Source organism: Mandrillus leucophaeus, unplaced genomic scaffold (genome assembly GCF_000951045.1).
Source record: "Mandrillus leucophaeus isolate KB7577 unplaced genomic scaffold, Mleu.le_1.0 Scaffold560, whole genome shotgun sequence".
NCBI classification, from domain to species: domain Eukaryota; kingdom Metazoa; phylum Chordata; class Mammalia; order Primates; family Cercopithecidae; genus Mandrillus; species Mandrillus leucophaeus.
In genome coordinates, this window is record NW_012106031.1 from 1,470,032 (window position 1) to 1,487,671 (window position 17,640).

At 35.1% G+C, this 17,640-nt stretch overlaps 1 protein-coding gene across 1 annotated transcript in view; it reads left to right on the forward strand.

Moving 5' to 3' along the window:
• MAN2A1 (mannosidase, alpha, class 2A, member 1) overlaps nucleotides 1-17,640 on the forward strand; it is a 162,313-nt gene that overhangs the window by 104,826 nt on the left and 39,847 nt on the right. The window contains exons 13-16 of the mRNA XM_011998208.1: nucleotides 5,998-6,163; nucleotides 8,390-8,608; nucleotides 8,933-9,055; nucleotides 12,411-12,525. Of these exons, the coding sequence (XP_011853598.1) occupies nucleotides 5,998-6,163; nucleotides 8,390-8,608; nucleotides 8,933-9,055; nucleotides 12,411-12,525 (623 nt within the window). The remainder of the gene's footprint in view (nucleotides 1-5,997; nucleotides 6,164-8,389; nucleotides 8,609-8,932; nucleotides 9,056-12,410; nucleotides 12,526-17,640) is intronic.

A 17,640-nucleotide genomic window follows, 5' to 3' on the forward strand; every position in this document is an offset into this window, starting at 1 on the left:
GCTCATGATCATTTTCCTTCCCTCATCTTTCTTTGAAGAAATGGAATTCCGTGGGATTTTGGTTGGCACTGCATAAGACTTATGAATTAATTTTGGGAGAGTCGTGCTTTTGCATTATTTTAGTTTTCTTGTTTAGAAAGAGATATCTCTTCATTCATTTTTATGTTCTACTAAATGACTTTTTTTTCATTTTCTGCATATATTATATATTCTGCTCATTTTGTATAAAATTAATTTTCTATTTTGATTGGTCTCCTGGTAATTCTTAATCTTCCTAACTGCCGTGTGTGTGTGTGTGTGTGTGTGTGTGTGTGTGTGTGTCTGTGTGTGTCTGCATGTTTGTGTATGCATCCCATGACATGCTATACATACCTTTGTCTTATTGCCTACCCTGTTATATTGAACTTACCAGTGTGTTTCTGTGCCTCCCCCTCCTACCCTGTAGGTACTTTGTTGACTGGGATTATGTGTTCACATTCATAAGTTTGTAACTACACATACCATACATCATCTTTCTCTCCTTTCTTTGCTTGCTTTTTAACTTAGCCATAAGCCATATTGTTACTTTGAATGTGTATTCTCACCACTACCATGTTATCAGAACTCTTGTTTCAGGATATCTGTATTATCACATGTTAATTTCCTTTATTTAGATTTATGCATGCCTTACACAAAAAAAGGATTTATGACAGCTCATTGAACTGGGTTTGTTAAATCGTTCACTGTACTACCCAGTGTGATGATGTACCAGGGTCCTTGGTCACGATACCATGAGGGTCTTGTAAGGAGAAGGAGAGAAGTGAATTGTTATTGAGATTCTTTTTTGTGCTTGGTCTGAGCTAGGTGGTTTTCTAAACAGTTTATAATTCAACATTAACAATAATCTTGTGTCTCGATTTTATAGATGAGGATATTAAGTCTTGGGGAAGAGAAATAACTTATCCAAAGCCTCTGAAACTCTAAGTGACATGGTGGGGGGTTTGAATGTGTCTGACTCAGGAGTGTCTGACTCAAAAGCCCAGGAATCACACAATTGTGATTGAAGATCTAGTATAACTCAAAAAGATACTCTTAGTTTTTAATGTCTTGAATTTTTTCCTGCTAATATGGTAAGCATTATATTTTAAACCTAGAAAACAAAATGGAATATATCAAAAGAACTTTAGATCTAGATTTTGCAACTTGTGTTAACATGTAAATTCATATGTTTCCATATTCAGAATACTGTATAAAGCTTAATATTTTTCTTTAGGTTATATTCCAGTAATGAGGCTACTTAGAGAAGATGAATGCATTCTTGTTTGAAATTATTTTTTAATATGTTATCATTGATTAAGAGTCAGACAAAATGAGCTCTAGTTTTTGCTTTGTTCTTAACTTTCTCTGTAATCTTGAAAGTGCCATTTTCCCCATCTTTACAAAGGGATTAATTTTATAATTTACATTTTTGAAGAATTGAAAAGCACTTTTTAAGTAATTAAAATAGTCAAAATGGAACTGCTCTGATAAAACTATAAAGCCCCACATTAGTAGATACTATTTACAAGTAATAAATTATCCTAGTGGCATTTTTCTGCACTGATCATTCATTAACTATTGAACATTATTCTGTGCTGGGTACCTATGGTAAGCACATGAAATAACAGTTAATATTCTTATGCCTTTTGGTGTTTGCTTAACTGGTTTTAAAGTGCACTTACAAAGAACTTGAAACAATACATATTTTTTTAATCTTCCTACACAATCATAAAAATATGTATGTGGCTTTTAAAATGCTTCCTTAAATATTGTTTTTGCTTACTTCATGCAGTGAGGTCATAAAATGAACTCCTTAGTATATATTGCAAGTTTTTTTCTATTCTGGTGTTCCAGTATATAAATTTTCTTTCACAAATACAATATACATGAAATGTAAATAGCTTATTGCTTATCTGAGCTTCCTGAGGAGTGAGACTCTCTAGGGATACTGGCATTGCTGAGGAGAAAGTTCTTCACATGTGAATTTGGAACTAAGGGAGTTTGCACAGGAAACTTCAGCTGTCACAACTGTCACAAAGATCCTTATATGCCTGGCCTGTGAGTGAAGTAGTAAAGAAGATGGGTATGGGGGTAAAATTGCATTCTAAGCCCTATTGTGGCACTTTTTAGCTGGGCCAATCTTGGCAACATTCCTGCTCTTGTTGAACCTCAGTTTCCTTATATGTCCAGTGAGAAGGATGAAAGATTGCACCTCACGGGTTGCCCATGCAGGCTTGAGGACCAGCCCAGGCATGCAGGATGCACTCTGAATGATAATTCCAAGGTCCATCTGACCAAGGGGCATGTTCCTTCCACTTTGTAGTGCAGCCAGTCCTAGAAGGAAGCCTGTGTGGTCCTAGTGTGTTGTTCACATTTTAGTGAGCACTGATTAGATTTACTTCAAAGAGAAAACTCAGTATTCCATAGTTGTCTTTTTAAACATGCTATGAATTGCTTCTATGAAAGGAGTGAAGGAATTTTTAGTATACTCATCCTCAGTAGAATCTTCAAGGACAGCCACATTTACACTGGAATTCTTCCATAAAGTGATTCCCAGTTTGATATGAGCATACAGGTGTTCTTTCATTTTTCTCCATTCCTTTTTCTCCAGTGAAAGTAGATTATCTTCTGCCCTCTAATTTGATTGGCAGGTAACATATGAGTGCTTTTTCTTCATGAGGTGAGAGTTATTCCTTGTATATGGAGAACTGAGATAATTGCTCATAACCCTGAATTATGAGGGCCAATGTCACAGTGAGAACTAGGAGGCTGTACGTGACTTGGTGACAGATGATATGTAAGAAGCTAATGCTGATGTGGTGGAAATTGAGAAGAGAAAAAAAGCACTGAGCTTCCAGCTAAAATTGAAATTAACCCTCCCCATTCTGAAGATATAAACGTAATTCTTTCATTAATGTGGATGAAATATTGTTAATTTTCAGTAAGTGAGTATGATATTATGATACGATACTGAAACCTGTTGGTTTCATTCACAACTGGAGGGCCTGAAAGCACTCATGTTTGGGGATGTTGGCCATATAACAAATGTTGGACTACCAAATGTGATGACAATGAAAATTAAGTTAATTTATGATGGTGTACTTATTTCTAAAGGAAATATCTATATATGATCGTCCTTTCTCTGTACTCTACTTAAAATGTACATAGATAGGAGTTTGTGTGTCAGATAAATTTGTACTGTGATGCACATAAAAAACATGCTGTGAATCTCTATGTTGAAAATAATTTTCTTAGTGCAGCATTATACTCATTATATACTCTACACATTTAGTTTTTGAATAGATTCCTGGTATGATAATTACATAATCATTCAGTACAGTAGAAACATCATTATGGTCATATACTAATTAGCTACTAAAATGAAACAAAATAGAACCTAGTTCACAGCTTATTATAAAAAGTGATTTAATAGGGTACAAAACCAAATATATGGTTAAAATTATTGTTTGCATTAAGTATGAGTACTTTTTTTTCATAGAAGGAATTAGTGTTCTGGATGCTTATTATCTAATTTATTGTTTGGGCACACATTATAGTATCACAGCCTTCATGACCTTTGGCTGTAGTGGAGCACCGAGAGAACATGCCAGTAGGGATTCTAGGCTTAGTGTGCCTAGGTATACGTCAGGGCTGCTACAGAATTAGGAGATTGGCCAAAGGTTTCAGGCCACCATTTTCTCAAGTTCTTTAAATACTAGCTCCATAAGCCTCTGGGAACATGGGTTTCAGTAGTAAATCACTCATTTCTGGAGGTCTGGTTTGAACATCTTTGGTGCAGAGAATGAGTGATCCACCACTATTTTTCTTCCCCAGTGCACCTTAGAAATATAGGACAGTCCCGTTAGTAATAATGAATCCTGGCAGTTGCAGTTTGCCAGGTGTGTTTGTGAATGGGGAACAGTCAGGGGAAATGTAATCTCTGGTAGGAGGGCTGTGGGTGGCTGCAAATAGGTTGACAAATCTCTGAGGTAAGTCTGTTGAGCATACCCCTCAATAGGGCATCACCCTCCCTCTCCTTGAGAATTGCTTCTGTGCGTAAAATGGGATTTTATCTAAATACTAGGAGGGTTCAGTACTCTTTGTAAATATGTTTGTGACTGTGTGGTTTCATCTGTTCATCTCTTGTATACATATGGAATCTCAGTGAACAAAAGTAATAACAAATTAGGTCTTGTTATCCTGACACATACTATAAGCCTAATAGGAATTAGAGACATTCTTAATGTCATCATCACCTTTGGTATCTCAGAATGTTGGTTTAACATAAATGCTTCTGATGAACAATTTATAAGTCTGGTGTCACGGATTTTGTGTTATATCCTCTTTCTTTTCCTTCATTTTTCCTGTTGTCTTTTTTCCTTTTAGTTTTGGCCCCTGTAAGTATTCATTTTATTTCTTAATGAACACTTTGTAATGCAGTTAAAGCAAAAATATATAGAACACATATGCAGGATGGAAGAATACTGGTAAGCTTGGTGCTACCATCTATAGCTACAACGTATTGGGGGAGAGGTGGTTGTTATCCAACTATTCAGTGTATTCCTGCAGTTACAAAATTGTATAGGAAAACACAAATATTTCAGATCATGAAAATATGCACTAGTGAATCAGTGAGTTATATTATTAGTCCACCATTTGTCCACCATTATTTCAAAGAGTCCACTCTTTGAAATATTCTTTGATTTATTTGAAGACAATATGATGCAAATTGATTATAAATTATAAAATTATAAACCTTGCAGAGGATGCAGATTTCATGAAGTCTGCGATGTTGGTGGTCTATAATGTCTCTACTCACAGGTGAAGCCATGAAAGAATGAGAATCTGGTGGAGTTATGCTAGTAAGAAAATCAAGGCTGTTGGGTACCTCAACGGAGAATTATTTGAATATCAGAACTGGGAGAGGATTTTAGGAAAAAATAAAGTCCTGAAATATTTTTTTTCAAATACAGTTTATTAATAAAACCATCATGTAAAAATTAAATGTTATGTGAAGGATGTCATAATATGCTGGTATAAAATATTGGAAAAATTGTGTCCCAAATTTCAGTTCATTTTTGTTTTTGTTCATACCAAAAGTTACACGTAGTTGCAAATATTGCCTAAACTTATTTTAATAGTTTGCATTTTCCTTTTTCTACCTAATCCCAATCAATTTCTTTTTCACCATTACTTACTATAAAAATTTGGGGCCCTATTACAAGTGGATTCGCTTCAAGTTACCTTTTTTTAGAATCAACTTTCTTTAATAATAAAGTCCTATTGTATATAAAATACGTGTGTGAATTATGTGATTCTCCACATATAGCCATACATTCTTAGTGGTCTAAAATGAATATTAGATTTTTACCTGGAACTAATTGTGACTAAATTGCAAACAAATTGTGAATTTTTTTATTCGGTGAGATTAGGTAGGGATCAGGGTATTAGTTGTATGGAGCTGATTCTTTTAGATAGATGAATAAAACTGTATTTATATAAGTCTTTTTCTGGGATACAGAAAAGCTTTATTACAAATCTATGAATATCTTGCCTTAGTAAAGCATTAATTCTTTAGAAAGGGCTTCTGAATCATTATTTAATTACCCTTTGTACTGTGTGATATTTGTTGTGATGAAATTGCCTGTTCTCTGAAAGTTCTCACAGAATGTTCCTGTTAATTCTTCTCCATGAGTTGGCTCTATGACTGTCCATGAACTAAAGTATTATGAAGAGTATGAAAAACATTAGCCGGGTATAGTGGCATGCACTATACCTGCTACTCCCAGCTTCTCAGGAGACTGAGGTGGGAGGATTGCCTGAGCCCAGGAGGTTGAGACTGCAGTGAGCTATAATCTCACCACTGCACCCCAACCTGGGTGACAGAGTGAGACGCTATCTCAAAAATATGTATGTATACGTATATGAAAGAAGTACAAATATTTTGAGATCCAAATAATGAAGCAGCTGTTTTTGCAGGTACCTTGTGGTCTATAATCCTTTAGAACAAGACCGAATCTCGGTGGTCTCAGTCTATGTGAGTTCCCCCACGGTGCAAGTGTTCTCTGCTTCAGGAAAACCTATGGAAGTTCAAGTCAGTGCAGTTTGGGATACAGCAAATACTATTTCAGAAACAGCCTATGAGGTATGTTGTGGCCATAGAACTTAAGGAGGCATTGTAAAACAAACCTAGCCAGTATATAATTTATGTATGTACAGTAGCCCCCATTTAGCCATCATGTTGGTGTATGTGAGGTGATGAAAGTTGTAAATACCAGAGTTTAACTGGTGGGTTAAATGACACTAAGGGAAAAACGATCCTGTGTTCCCTAAAATGTTAATTTCTTTTGTTAGTGTGTATATTGTATCTTATTATATATTGTTCATATGTATATTGTATATCTTTGTAAGGATGTATACTGTTTATTCTAAGGTGATGCAGTAATTATTAGTCATAAAATTTTGAATGTTTTGGTCTAACTGAATTTAATGACAATTATGCATATCGAAAGTGAGATAAATACCACCCTTAATAACTTTGGATAGTTTTAGGTTTTCATTGCAAAGGTGACATAACACACCATGGAAGATAAATGCCCTAAAATAATTAAGATGCTGCTTTTTAGAGACATAATTGTGGAAAATCTGTGCTCAATAGGTGTTTTTTGTGCCAAAGTTTCTTAAAATAAGCAATGTTAAACTGATCACTGTACCACTAGAAAGGTTAAACTTTTAAAATCTGGAATGTAATTTAAACTGCACTTCTGGAGATACAGCCATAAACTAGGAACTCTAAGAACTGTTTCTGCTTGACAAAAGCTATTGCTAGCTACTTTTATTATTATTATTATTATTATTATTATTATTATTTCGAGACGGAGTTTCACTCCTGTTGCCCAGGCTGGAGTGCAATGGTGTGATCTCGGCACCCGACAACCTTCATCTCCCGGGTTCAAGTGATTCTCCTGCCTCAGCTTCCTGTAACTGGGATTACAGGCATGTGCCACCACGCCTGGCTAATTTTGTATTTTTAGTAGAGATGGGGTTTCACCATGTTGGTCAGGCTGATCTCAAACTCCTGACCCCGTAATCCACCCTCTAGCTACTCTTAAATATGCATAATCTTTTAGATAGAAAGGTAAACTAGAATATAAATTTTGGTCAGATTTTACAGGAAGCTTTCCATCTAGATAATGGAACCATAGCTCCTGGAAAGCAGGGGTCATGTCTTTTACTGTGTACATCCCCCATGCTCTGTTCAGTGTCTGCTGAACTTCAAGCATTTGATTGCTAGTGCTGACTGAACTAACTTGTTTAATATTTATATTATGTTTATCATTTTTATATACCAAAATATAATATTGCAAAAAAATTAATAATTAAGAAATGCCATTGTTGTGAAGCCCTTACATTCATGGAGAATTTCCTTCTCTAGGCTTTCTAGAGTACAGCCAAACAATTGAGAATGATAATGCAGGTTCACATATTGGATAAAAACACTAGTGCTTTTGATAGGCCTACCAACTTTAGGTTATTAGGTTCTCTGGATAAACTGAGATGTGTATGGTTTACCCACAAGATATCAAACATTTATAGAATATTGTTATACAGCCATCCCTTGCTATCTGTAGAGGACTGGTCCCAGGACCGCCTGGGAATAACAAAATCTGTGGATGCTCAAGTTCTTTGTATAAAATGACATACTACAGATGATCCCTGACTTACAATGGCTCAACCTAGATTTTTCAATTTTATAATAGTGTGAAAGTAATGTGCATTCAGTAGCAACCATACTTCAAGTACCCATACAACTATTCTATTTTTCGCTTTCAGTACAGTATATAATAAATTACATAAGCTATTTTTATTTAGTATAAAATATGATTTGTGTTAAGTAATTCTGCCCAGCTGTGGGCTAATGTAAGTGTTCTGAGTACATGTAAGGTAAACTAGGCTAAGCTGTAATTTTGGATAGGTTAGGTGTAGTAAACACCTTTTTGACTTAACGATATTTTCAAATTTTGATTGGACATAACCCAGTCGTAAGTTGAGGAGCATGTGCATTTGCATATAACCTACACACATCTTCTTGTATATTTTAAATTATCTCTAAATTACTTGTAACATCTGATACAATGTAAATGCTATGTAAATAGTTATTATACTATAGTTTTTATTTGTATTTTTTATTTTTTATTTTTTCAAATATTTTTTATCTGTAGTTGGTTGAAACTGTGGACATGGAACCTGTGAATATGGAGGGCCAACTGGATTCTGTTTTTAAAAGATATGATAGTTTGTTGGTTTAAATGGTTTGCCTCTTAGTAGATAACATTTATCTTGAATAAATTCCCCTCCCTATCTTTTAAAGATCTCTTTTCGAGCACATATACCACCATTGGGACTGAAAGTGTATAAGATTTTGGAATCAGCAAGTTCAAATTCACATTTAGCTGATTATGTCTTGTATAACAATAAAGTAGAAGATAGAGGAATTTTCACCATAAAGAATATGATAAATACTGAAGAAGGTATAACACTAGAGAACTCCTTTGTTTTACTTCGGTTTGATCAAACTGGACTTATGAAGGTATGTTCTAAAATTCATAGAATGCTTATCATTTTTGCTACAATGTGTGTAGATTAATTAGGCAAAAGGGGAAAAAAGTCTTAAGTGGAGCTGTATCAAATACTCCTGAGTAAAAGAATGCATAAGAAGCTTTTTGCACCTTCATTGACCACTTGCTGCTCACATGTATGGTGTGTGGGTGGTGCTCCTCCATGGACTGTGTGTCACTGGTCCACAAGATAAGTACAGAAATTGTTTTTTTAAATTGCCATATACATAGAACCAGATGCAACATGCTTAACATCTTAGTGGTGAGTGGCTTATTATTATTTTTTTAATCTTTAGCAAATGATGACTAAAGAAGATGGTAAACACCATGAAGTAAGTGTGCAATTTTCATGGTATGGAACCACGATTAAAAGAGACAAAAGTGGTGCCTACCTCTTCTTACCTGATGGTAATGCCAAGGTAAGTGGTACTGATGAGATGACAAATGGAATAAACACTTATTGAAAGAGTATTGAGGAAAAAGATAAGTGAGTGTCATTATTTTATCATCTGTTGATTTATTAAGGATAGATGAACTTTTGGTTTCAGTATTATCTATCACCTTATTGATACTTAGCAATTTGTGGTCCAAAGTTAGATAAATGGTTGGGCACAGTGGCTCACACCTGTAATCCCAGCATTTTGGGAGGCCAAGGAGGGTACATTGCTTGAGCTCAGGAGTTCAAGACCAGCCTGGGCAACATGGCGAAATCCTTTTTCTACAAAAAATACAAAAATTAGGCGTGGTGGCCTGCATCTGCAATCCCAGCTACTCAGGAAGGGTAAGGTGGGAGGATGGCTTGAGCCTGGGAGGCGGAGGTTGCAGTGAGCCAAGATCACGCCACTGCACTCCAGCCTGGGTTGATGGAGCGAGACCCTGTTAGATAAATAGCTGTTTAGAGTTGGAATTTGTTAAGATGCTACAATGAACAATGTTCAATTAGGATAAACAATGAACATGGGAAGAAACTAGATTTTATGTAAAGTTAGGGAGCTTTTGTGGTGTTTATATGTATGCATTCTATACAGACACAAAACCTCTAGCCATATGGGAAAAATAGATTGTCCACTGGACCATTTTTCTCCTTAACTTTCAGCCCTTTAAAAAACAAATTTTTCTCATTCTTGACTATAAGGGTAGTAATATGCAAACTCTGGCACATTTTGAAAATGCCAGAAGCTGAAGAAAACACTAAAATTTACCAACTAGTGCACAATCCTGTGAAAACCCTTGCCAACATTTGGATGTATTTCTTACTGTCTTTTATTTTATGCATATCCTTTTCTTCCCATTCTCAAGTCTTGACTTCTTGCACGTACATATTTTGTGTTTCGTTTCTTACAATGCTCACAATCTCATGGTATGTTTTTAAAAATCGAATTTTAATACATACTCTTGTGTTTAAGATGTTATATACATTCTTTTTCTCCCGATTCTTCACTACTGTAACATTGTAATAAGCTTTCTTTGTACCATTCTTTTTATGCAATTCTGATGAATTTCTGAGAATAACTTTCTAGAAGAATCATTTTGTATCAGTTTCTGAAGTCTTTTAAGGACTTTTGCTATGTACAGCTTATCTTCCCTCTAGAAAGACTAGGTAAATGTTCAATCCCACCAGCATTTTTTGAGAGTAACTCTAAAATCCCACTCCAACCAGTGAGAATTGGCCATATTAAAAGCTTTGCCTATAATAATAAGTTAGTAGAAAAATATTTTTCTGTTAAGATTTTTGTGATTACTAGTAAGGTTGAACTTTTTTGTGCCTTCATTTATCTTTCATATTTCTTTTGTGGTTTTCCTTTTTCTGTTCTTTGACTGTTTTTCTGTTGGCATGTCCTGATGATATCTGAGCACTCTTTATATGTGGTAAAATTAATCCTTTTCCCTATATGTTGTAAAATTTTTCTTATTGTGTCATTTAGTTTAATTATTTTATTGTATTTCTCATTTATAGTGGTTTTAAATTTTTGTGTAGTCATTTCTTTTTTTTTCTTTAGAGTTTCTTCCTTTGCTTTTATACCTTTATTGGTTTTCTCCACCTCAAGATCAGTGAAATATTCTCCTAGTTATTGTTAGCTAGGGACCTATCTCCTGAAATAGTTACTTTTGTTCCACAAGTTATGAAACCTGCTAACTAAAATCTAGTATTGGATTTTAAGCGATTGTGTAGGCTACAGTAAGGATTCTGGGTTTTTTTTTTTTTTTTTTTGGCTGTTTGGGGTTTTTCTTTTTTTTAAGTCAGTGAAGAATTAAAGACAAACTACAACTCATATGAGGCATTCCAAGATGGGCAGTGAATCCCAATTATGAGCTCTTTCAATATTTTCTCATTTACCAGCTTTTGTCATTGGACATTTTATTTTGATTGACTGTATTTATACTTAAAAAAGTAGTTGTGCTATAGAATTTCATACATAGATACCAATAACTAATTTATTTAAAACCATTTTATCTTTAAATAGCTCTAATGTCAGATAGAAAGATAAAACGATTGTCATTTTTACAGAGAGAAAATAAAAAACATCAGGGAATGAGGCAATCTAGTGCCTCAGAAGAAGACAAGAGCCCAGAGCTCACCATCCCAGGTTCTCATCCCCTCCCTCACTTTCTAGTTATTTGGTAATTAGGTACAAGAAATTTGTAAACCATTAAGCGTTTTAATAACTCCAGAAAATTTTCCCTGGCAAAAGAGGTAAATTTGGAAGAAAGTTACACAATTCTGAAAATATTTTTATTTTTTTTTTTGTGACGGAGTCTCGCACTTTCACCCAGGCTGGAGTGCAGTGGCACGATCTCGGCTCACTGCAAGCTCCGCCTCCCGGGTTCACGCCATTCTCCTGCGTCAGCTTCCTGAGTACCTGGGACTACAGGCACCCGCCACTATGCCTGGCTAATTTTTTGTATTTTTAGTAGAGATGGGGTTTCACCATGTTAGCCAGGATGGTCTCAATCTCCTGACCTCATGATCCACCCACCTCAGCCTCCCAAAGTGCTAGGATTACAGGTGTGAGCCACAGCGCCCAGCCGAAAATCTTATACTGTTTAAGTAGTTCATATTGCAAGCCTAACTTTCTATGCTATTGTTGAGCTAAGGTATCTAGTACTTTAAAAATATAATCACTCATAAATGTTTTAAATTTGCTTCCATGTCACATAAGTTATGTGCTTTATTACCAGTTTTTAAAATTTAAATAAAAACTAAACTAGTGGTTTCCAAGTAGTTTTTTCAAGTTTGTGAGTTTATATTCAGCTAGTTCTTTCAAGTAAAAGGACAAAATGTTTTATAGTTTAGTAAACCGAGCTGTGATTAAACCATGTTTCTGAATCCTGCTTTCAGTTTGCTTAGATGACTCCCTGTAGTCATCCTTGCCACCTGTCTCAAACCCTGAACATTAGGGGACTGGGACCATGGTTATAATAATTATTTACCTGTGGGAAAATGTAACTTCTGTAGGATGATTGCTGTTTCTAATAAGTAACTATATGGACAAATAGAAGGATTTTAGTTAGAAATTTGTATAGCTGGGAGGAATGCTTTCTAGAGCAATGAAGTTGTAAACATTTTTATTTCCTATTTTCAGCATTTTTAAAAATAAAAAACATGTTGAGTTTTTATCACATGCATATTGTTACCTTATAAGATCTGGTTTACACTTAAAATTGCAAATATCAGGTGATATATATTTTCCATTTTTGAAACCATAATAAACATATTCTTTTAAAAGTTTGGAAGCCAAAATATTTTCCTTAAATATATTATTTTCTTCTCAGCCTTATGTTTACACAACACCGCCCTTTGTCAGAGTGACACATGGAAGGATTTACTCGGAAGTGACTTGCTTTTTTGACCATGTTACTCATAGAGTCCGACTATACCACATACAGGGTAAGAAAATAGGAATGCAGTTATGAAACATATGTATACTGGTTTTTGAATTCTTGCTTTTCTTATGCCATCCTTAATAAATTAACAGTTGATTTTTGTAGATGATATTTTTGTAAACTTGACATCATATTTTTAATGTGATTTAAAATATGAAACTTATCTTTTGATAATAAAAAGTGGTAAAACATTTCAATCCCTACATGTACATTTTCCTCTGTATATCTTCTCTTAACTGTTGCCATATTGTTCTTAGTCATGAGCTCATTAACTGGAAACTTTATTTCTAACACCTGAAAACAATACAGTGTTTTGATTTTATGAAATGGAAATTATATTAAATATGACTTTCAGTTAGTAGACCACACACATATTTGGGACCTGCTTCCTTAAATATAGCCTGTATCACTGGAATGTAACTTTAAGAAAAAAATGTTCTAAACTAGTTCCATTTGTTTACAGCTCTTTACCCAGTAAAGTATAAAACCTAGCAATTGTTTATCATTTTTAGAACAGTACTGAGCAGCATCTTTATGAACCCAAGTGATAGGAAATAGGCTTTTGATCCTTTTGAGAACTTAATCCTGGGCAATGGAACTGATTCTGTGGGGTCTGAGTGGAGCTGTGGTTTCCAAACACTTGCACATTTAGGTTGGTTGATTTAAAATTCGTTGTTTTTAGAATGGTGTGCTTTTCCAACCACAGATTTAATCCTAGTAACCAGGGTATTTACCATATTCTTGACACTCTTAGAAAAAGACCTCATAAAAATGCCATTTAAATTTATCTTTGCTGTTAGGTAAGTTGAACAAATTAGAAAAGAAAAAATACTCTTTCCCTGAATCTTCATACAGGTAAAAAATAAAGGATTTCACAAACTAAAGATAAATGTGTAGAACGGCACTGTTTCCTTTTTAGGTATTGTGGGGAAGCAAAGGGTTACTATGTTCAGGGAATTTCTTAGATAACTGAAGTTCAATTTTCTGATTTCATAGTTAAATTTAATTTTGCTTTTAACTTTTTTATTAATTTCAAATTTCATTAGTATTTGCTTTTTGTTAGAATTTCAGGTATGGACAAACTTTCTCACGCAACTTCTTTAGGTAATAATATGATAGGTTTTTCAGAATAACCCATGATTCATAGGATGAATCAAGAAGTAAAAGTTCTCTGGTTGGTGGTTTTATGCCCTAAATGTGACTTCTGTAGTTATCTGTGATCACTTTGCTACCTACAGGAAAACCTGTAGTTCTGAAATAATCTTTTATTGAGTTTCTCAAAACTTCTGGTAAGTCAGAAACTATGTTTTTGACCATCTGTTTGTACTCTTGTATAAGCCATTATTTAATATCCCTGAGAGCTCTAAGTTATATTTTCAGCTTTATAGCATTACCGCATAGAAGATATGCTCATCTATTTTTAAGTTTGCTAAAAACTATTGTTTTTTAGTGGAAAAGTTTTTCCTGGAGTACAACGTGGCACACACTTTGGCACATACTTGTGTCATCAACTTTGATTTACCATTGTTTTTCATCAGTTATATTTAGAGATGGGCTGTGTCTCAGAGTAAATGCTATAGCAACTCATCCTAAAATTTCAACTTCTCAATCAGATATATTTGCATAACTTTTGCTTTTATTTAACCATGTCACTATATCTTCTGGGTTTTCCTTGGATTATTCAGGACCTCTAGTTCTCACATCATAGGGCAGTTTGTGTAGACTAGATGGCCCTGTTCTGCTGCTGGTGGCTGTAGCTTAGCTCGCCAGAGTACTTAGTGCTTAACTTGGAAATTGATAGACTCTGACTTGCCTATTTACTTATTTGAGCAAACTATACTCATCAGAACTAAATGCTTGTCATTTTTCTTTTCCCCCTCTCTTCCTGTTTCCCTCTGGGCAGTGAACTGTCCAGTGGCTAATAGTGTTAAGCGGAGCAGGGGCCACTGAGGTCTGACTGGTTCCTGGCCTTCCAAAGGGGTTCTCCGTGTAGCCCATTTCTATTTGCTAGTCTTGCCCTCTGCCTCTTTTCTGTTTTTTATTCTTTAGTTTTCTTTCTCTCTCTCTCTCTCTTCTCTTTTTTTTTGACAGAGTCTCCTCTATCGCGATCTCGGCTCACTGCAGCCTCTGCCCCACTGGTTCAAGGATTCTCCTGCCACAGCCTCCTAGGTAGCTGAGACTACAGGTGTACACCAGCATGCCTGGCTAATTTTCGTAGTTTTAGTAGGGACGGGGTTTAGCCATGTTGGCCAGGCTGTTCTCGAACTGTTGACCTCAGGTGATCCACCCGCCTTATCCTCCCAAAAGTGCTGGTATTACAGGCATGAACCACTGCACCTGGACTGATTTTCTTTTTTCATGTGTTTCCTTTCTAGATTATTTGTCTTCTCTTCCTTGGTGTTCTCGTGCATATGAAAAAAATAATAAATGATGGATAAATAAGTGTAATGCAAACTTAGAGTGCCTCACTGATAAATTTTACAGTAGTTGCCTGGATTAAACGTGAAGCTGTCATATGTAAACTTGAAGTAACATATAAATATTTTTTTCTTTCCAGTCCAGGTCATTTTTTTTTTCAACATGAAAGTAGTTGGTAGGAAATAGAGATACCAGGATCACCTGAAATGCTTTCTTCCAAACTGTATACCTTCCCATATTTGTACTTGAGCTCCTCTTAATGAATCTCCCTCTGGGAAAAGATAAGCCCAGTTGTGGAGAGAGTCTTTCCTTAGTAATTTTCATGACTCACCTGTCTCTCCTGTTTTTCACACATCATTGCCTGAACACTCAGGTTGTCTCAATCCTGGCTTATTGGGTTTTAATGAAATCACTAATCAAGGCCCATGATAGAAATATGAAGTCTTCAGGGTATTTGGCTCTATCAGTGTTCACACTGCCTGAAAGGGTGATCAGTCTTCAGGGATCTTTTATTTAGTGCCAAGTTTTCTGTATTAAGAAATACTGGAAAGTTGTTTAACATTTTAAACTTTGGCTTCCTGTAAATCAGACATCTGGATGATTGATCAAAATTCATAGACAAAATGTGGCTTTTCATTTTAGATGCAAAGAAGACATCAGCCAACTTCCATGCTTTTGTAGATTGGCTTTTAGCTAGTGTTGCATAAAATAACAAAAATATTTATTCTTGAATTTAATTTACTAAACTAGTTTTGGATATATGCTACTTTTGCCCCCCTTAAACCAACCAGATGCAGTTATTTGGATTAGTATTAATGAATAGAGCCTATTTGTTGTTAGTACCAGATTTTCAATCCAGGAGGAAATGAGGGTTTGGGGAGAGAGACTATTAATATTTTATGGTTACATACTGTAATTGTATTAGGTTACTAAACCAGTTAATTATTCAAAAGATTTTGTAATCTCTCAGCAAGAAGGAATAAAGAAACAGAAAATGAGTTAGTATTAAAGATTGTCTTTGTTGGGTGTCTATTTTTGTTAAACCTTACAAATTCAATTTAAAAACTAAAGTAATGCATACCTGACAAAATATTCTTACATTTCTCAATCTCTACTTTAGTTGTTCTTTGACCTTTTTCTCCCAAAAGTAACTATTTGCCCAAATTAAGCTTCAGGAGAAAACAAAATCAAGAACGAAAATCAAGCAACATTACCAAAATTATATAAACTCTTTGGTCCTTAATGATTTTGAAACAGAGTTGAGAGGCCTTATAGTTCAACCCTACTTTTGTTTTTCGTTTGGAATTTAACTTTTGTTTTTCTATTTGCATTCTCTCCAGATTCTGAAAATGATTAGAAGTGCAGTTGAAGGGCTCTCTCTCTCTTAACATCTCTTAAGCTAATAAAAGAACACTCTGTTTCCCTTTTCATTATCGTTCAGACATCGCATTCAAAAGGTTTCTAAAAATACTAAATTAGAAGAAATCTTGTGCTCACTAGCCTTAAAAGCTCTACAAGATCAGAGCAGTTTGGAAATTTCTAATGAAGGCGAGGCACGGTGGCTCACACCTGTAATTGCAGCACTTTGGGAGTCCAAGGCAGGCAGATCACGAGGTTAGGAGATCAAGACCATCCTGGCTAACAAGGTGAAACCCCGTCTCTACTAAATATACAAAAAATTAGCTGGATGTTGTGGCACGCACCTGTAATCCCAGCTAGTCGGGAGACTGAGGCAGGAGAATCGCTTGAACGCAGGAGGCGGAGGTTGCAGTGAGCTGAGATCGCGCCACTGCACTCCAGCATGGGCGACGGAGCAAGGTTCTGTCTCAAAAAAAAAAAATTTCTAATGAGATACAATTTTTTGACAATGTCAGGTTTAATAAATCCATTTTATAGCACCCATAATTTAATGAAATGCAATTTATTTCATTTTTAGAAAATAACATTTTTCTGGGGGAAAAGTTGAGAGAGGTGGGAATTAATTTTTCTTGCAGTATAATCATCTTTCATTTAATTGAAGCTTTAAACATTACCATATAGGCTGCTACTTTAGCTTTTTTGGTTAATCTGTGATTAGAAGATAGAATATAATACAAACAGAAGCTCCTGTATCCTCTTGTGTTTTATTTAATATTGCACCTAAGAGGAAAGTACATACCTTGCAATAATATAATACCAGTAAGTGACATTGCTAACTGTGGCCTTGTCTTCAGAGCTGTAATTATTGGACTCTAGTGTCCTAGTTTCTGATACCGACAGCTACTTTGAAGAATTTAGGTCACTGTGGGTAACCAGTGTGTCATGTACATTTCACTGGCGCAAGGACTGTGTTCTCCTAGGCCGGTGTTTGTTAGCGAGTGAGTATGTATGTGTGTGTAAACCATGGTTTAACCCTTAGGGGAAACATCTTAAATGGGATACTTCTGCTCTATTTTCCACCAACATATTATAAAGTATTATATGTAACGGATCTTACTCAAAGAAAACAAGTAGCCTGGAGGTAAAATATAATGAACTGACATCAAAAACTATGGAAGAAAAGACTTTCCTTTGACTGAAATGACTGATTTCCTTGCATGGGCATATTTAGCAATCGAAGAGAGTTGCTTAGTTTTTCTCTGAGCAATTTTGAATATATAAACATAAGTGGATTTATAACCTGACTCTTGGCTTTTAGAGAATCAAAATGAGCTTCATCTAG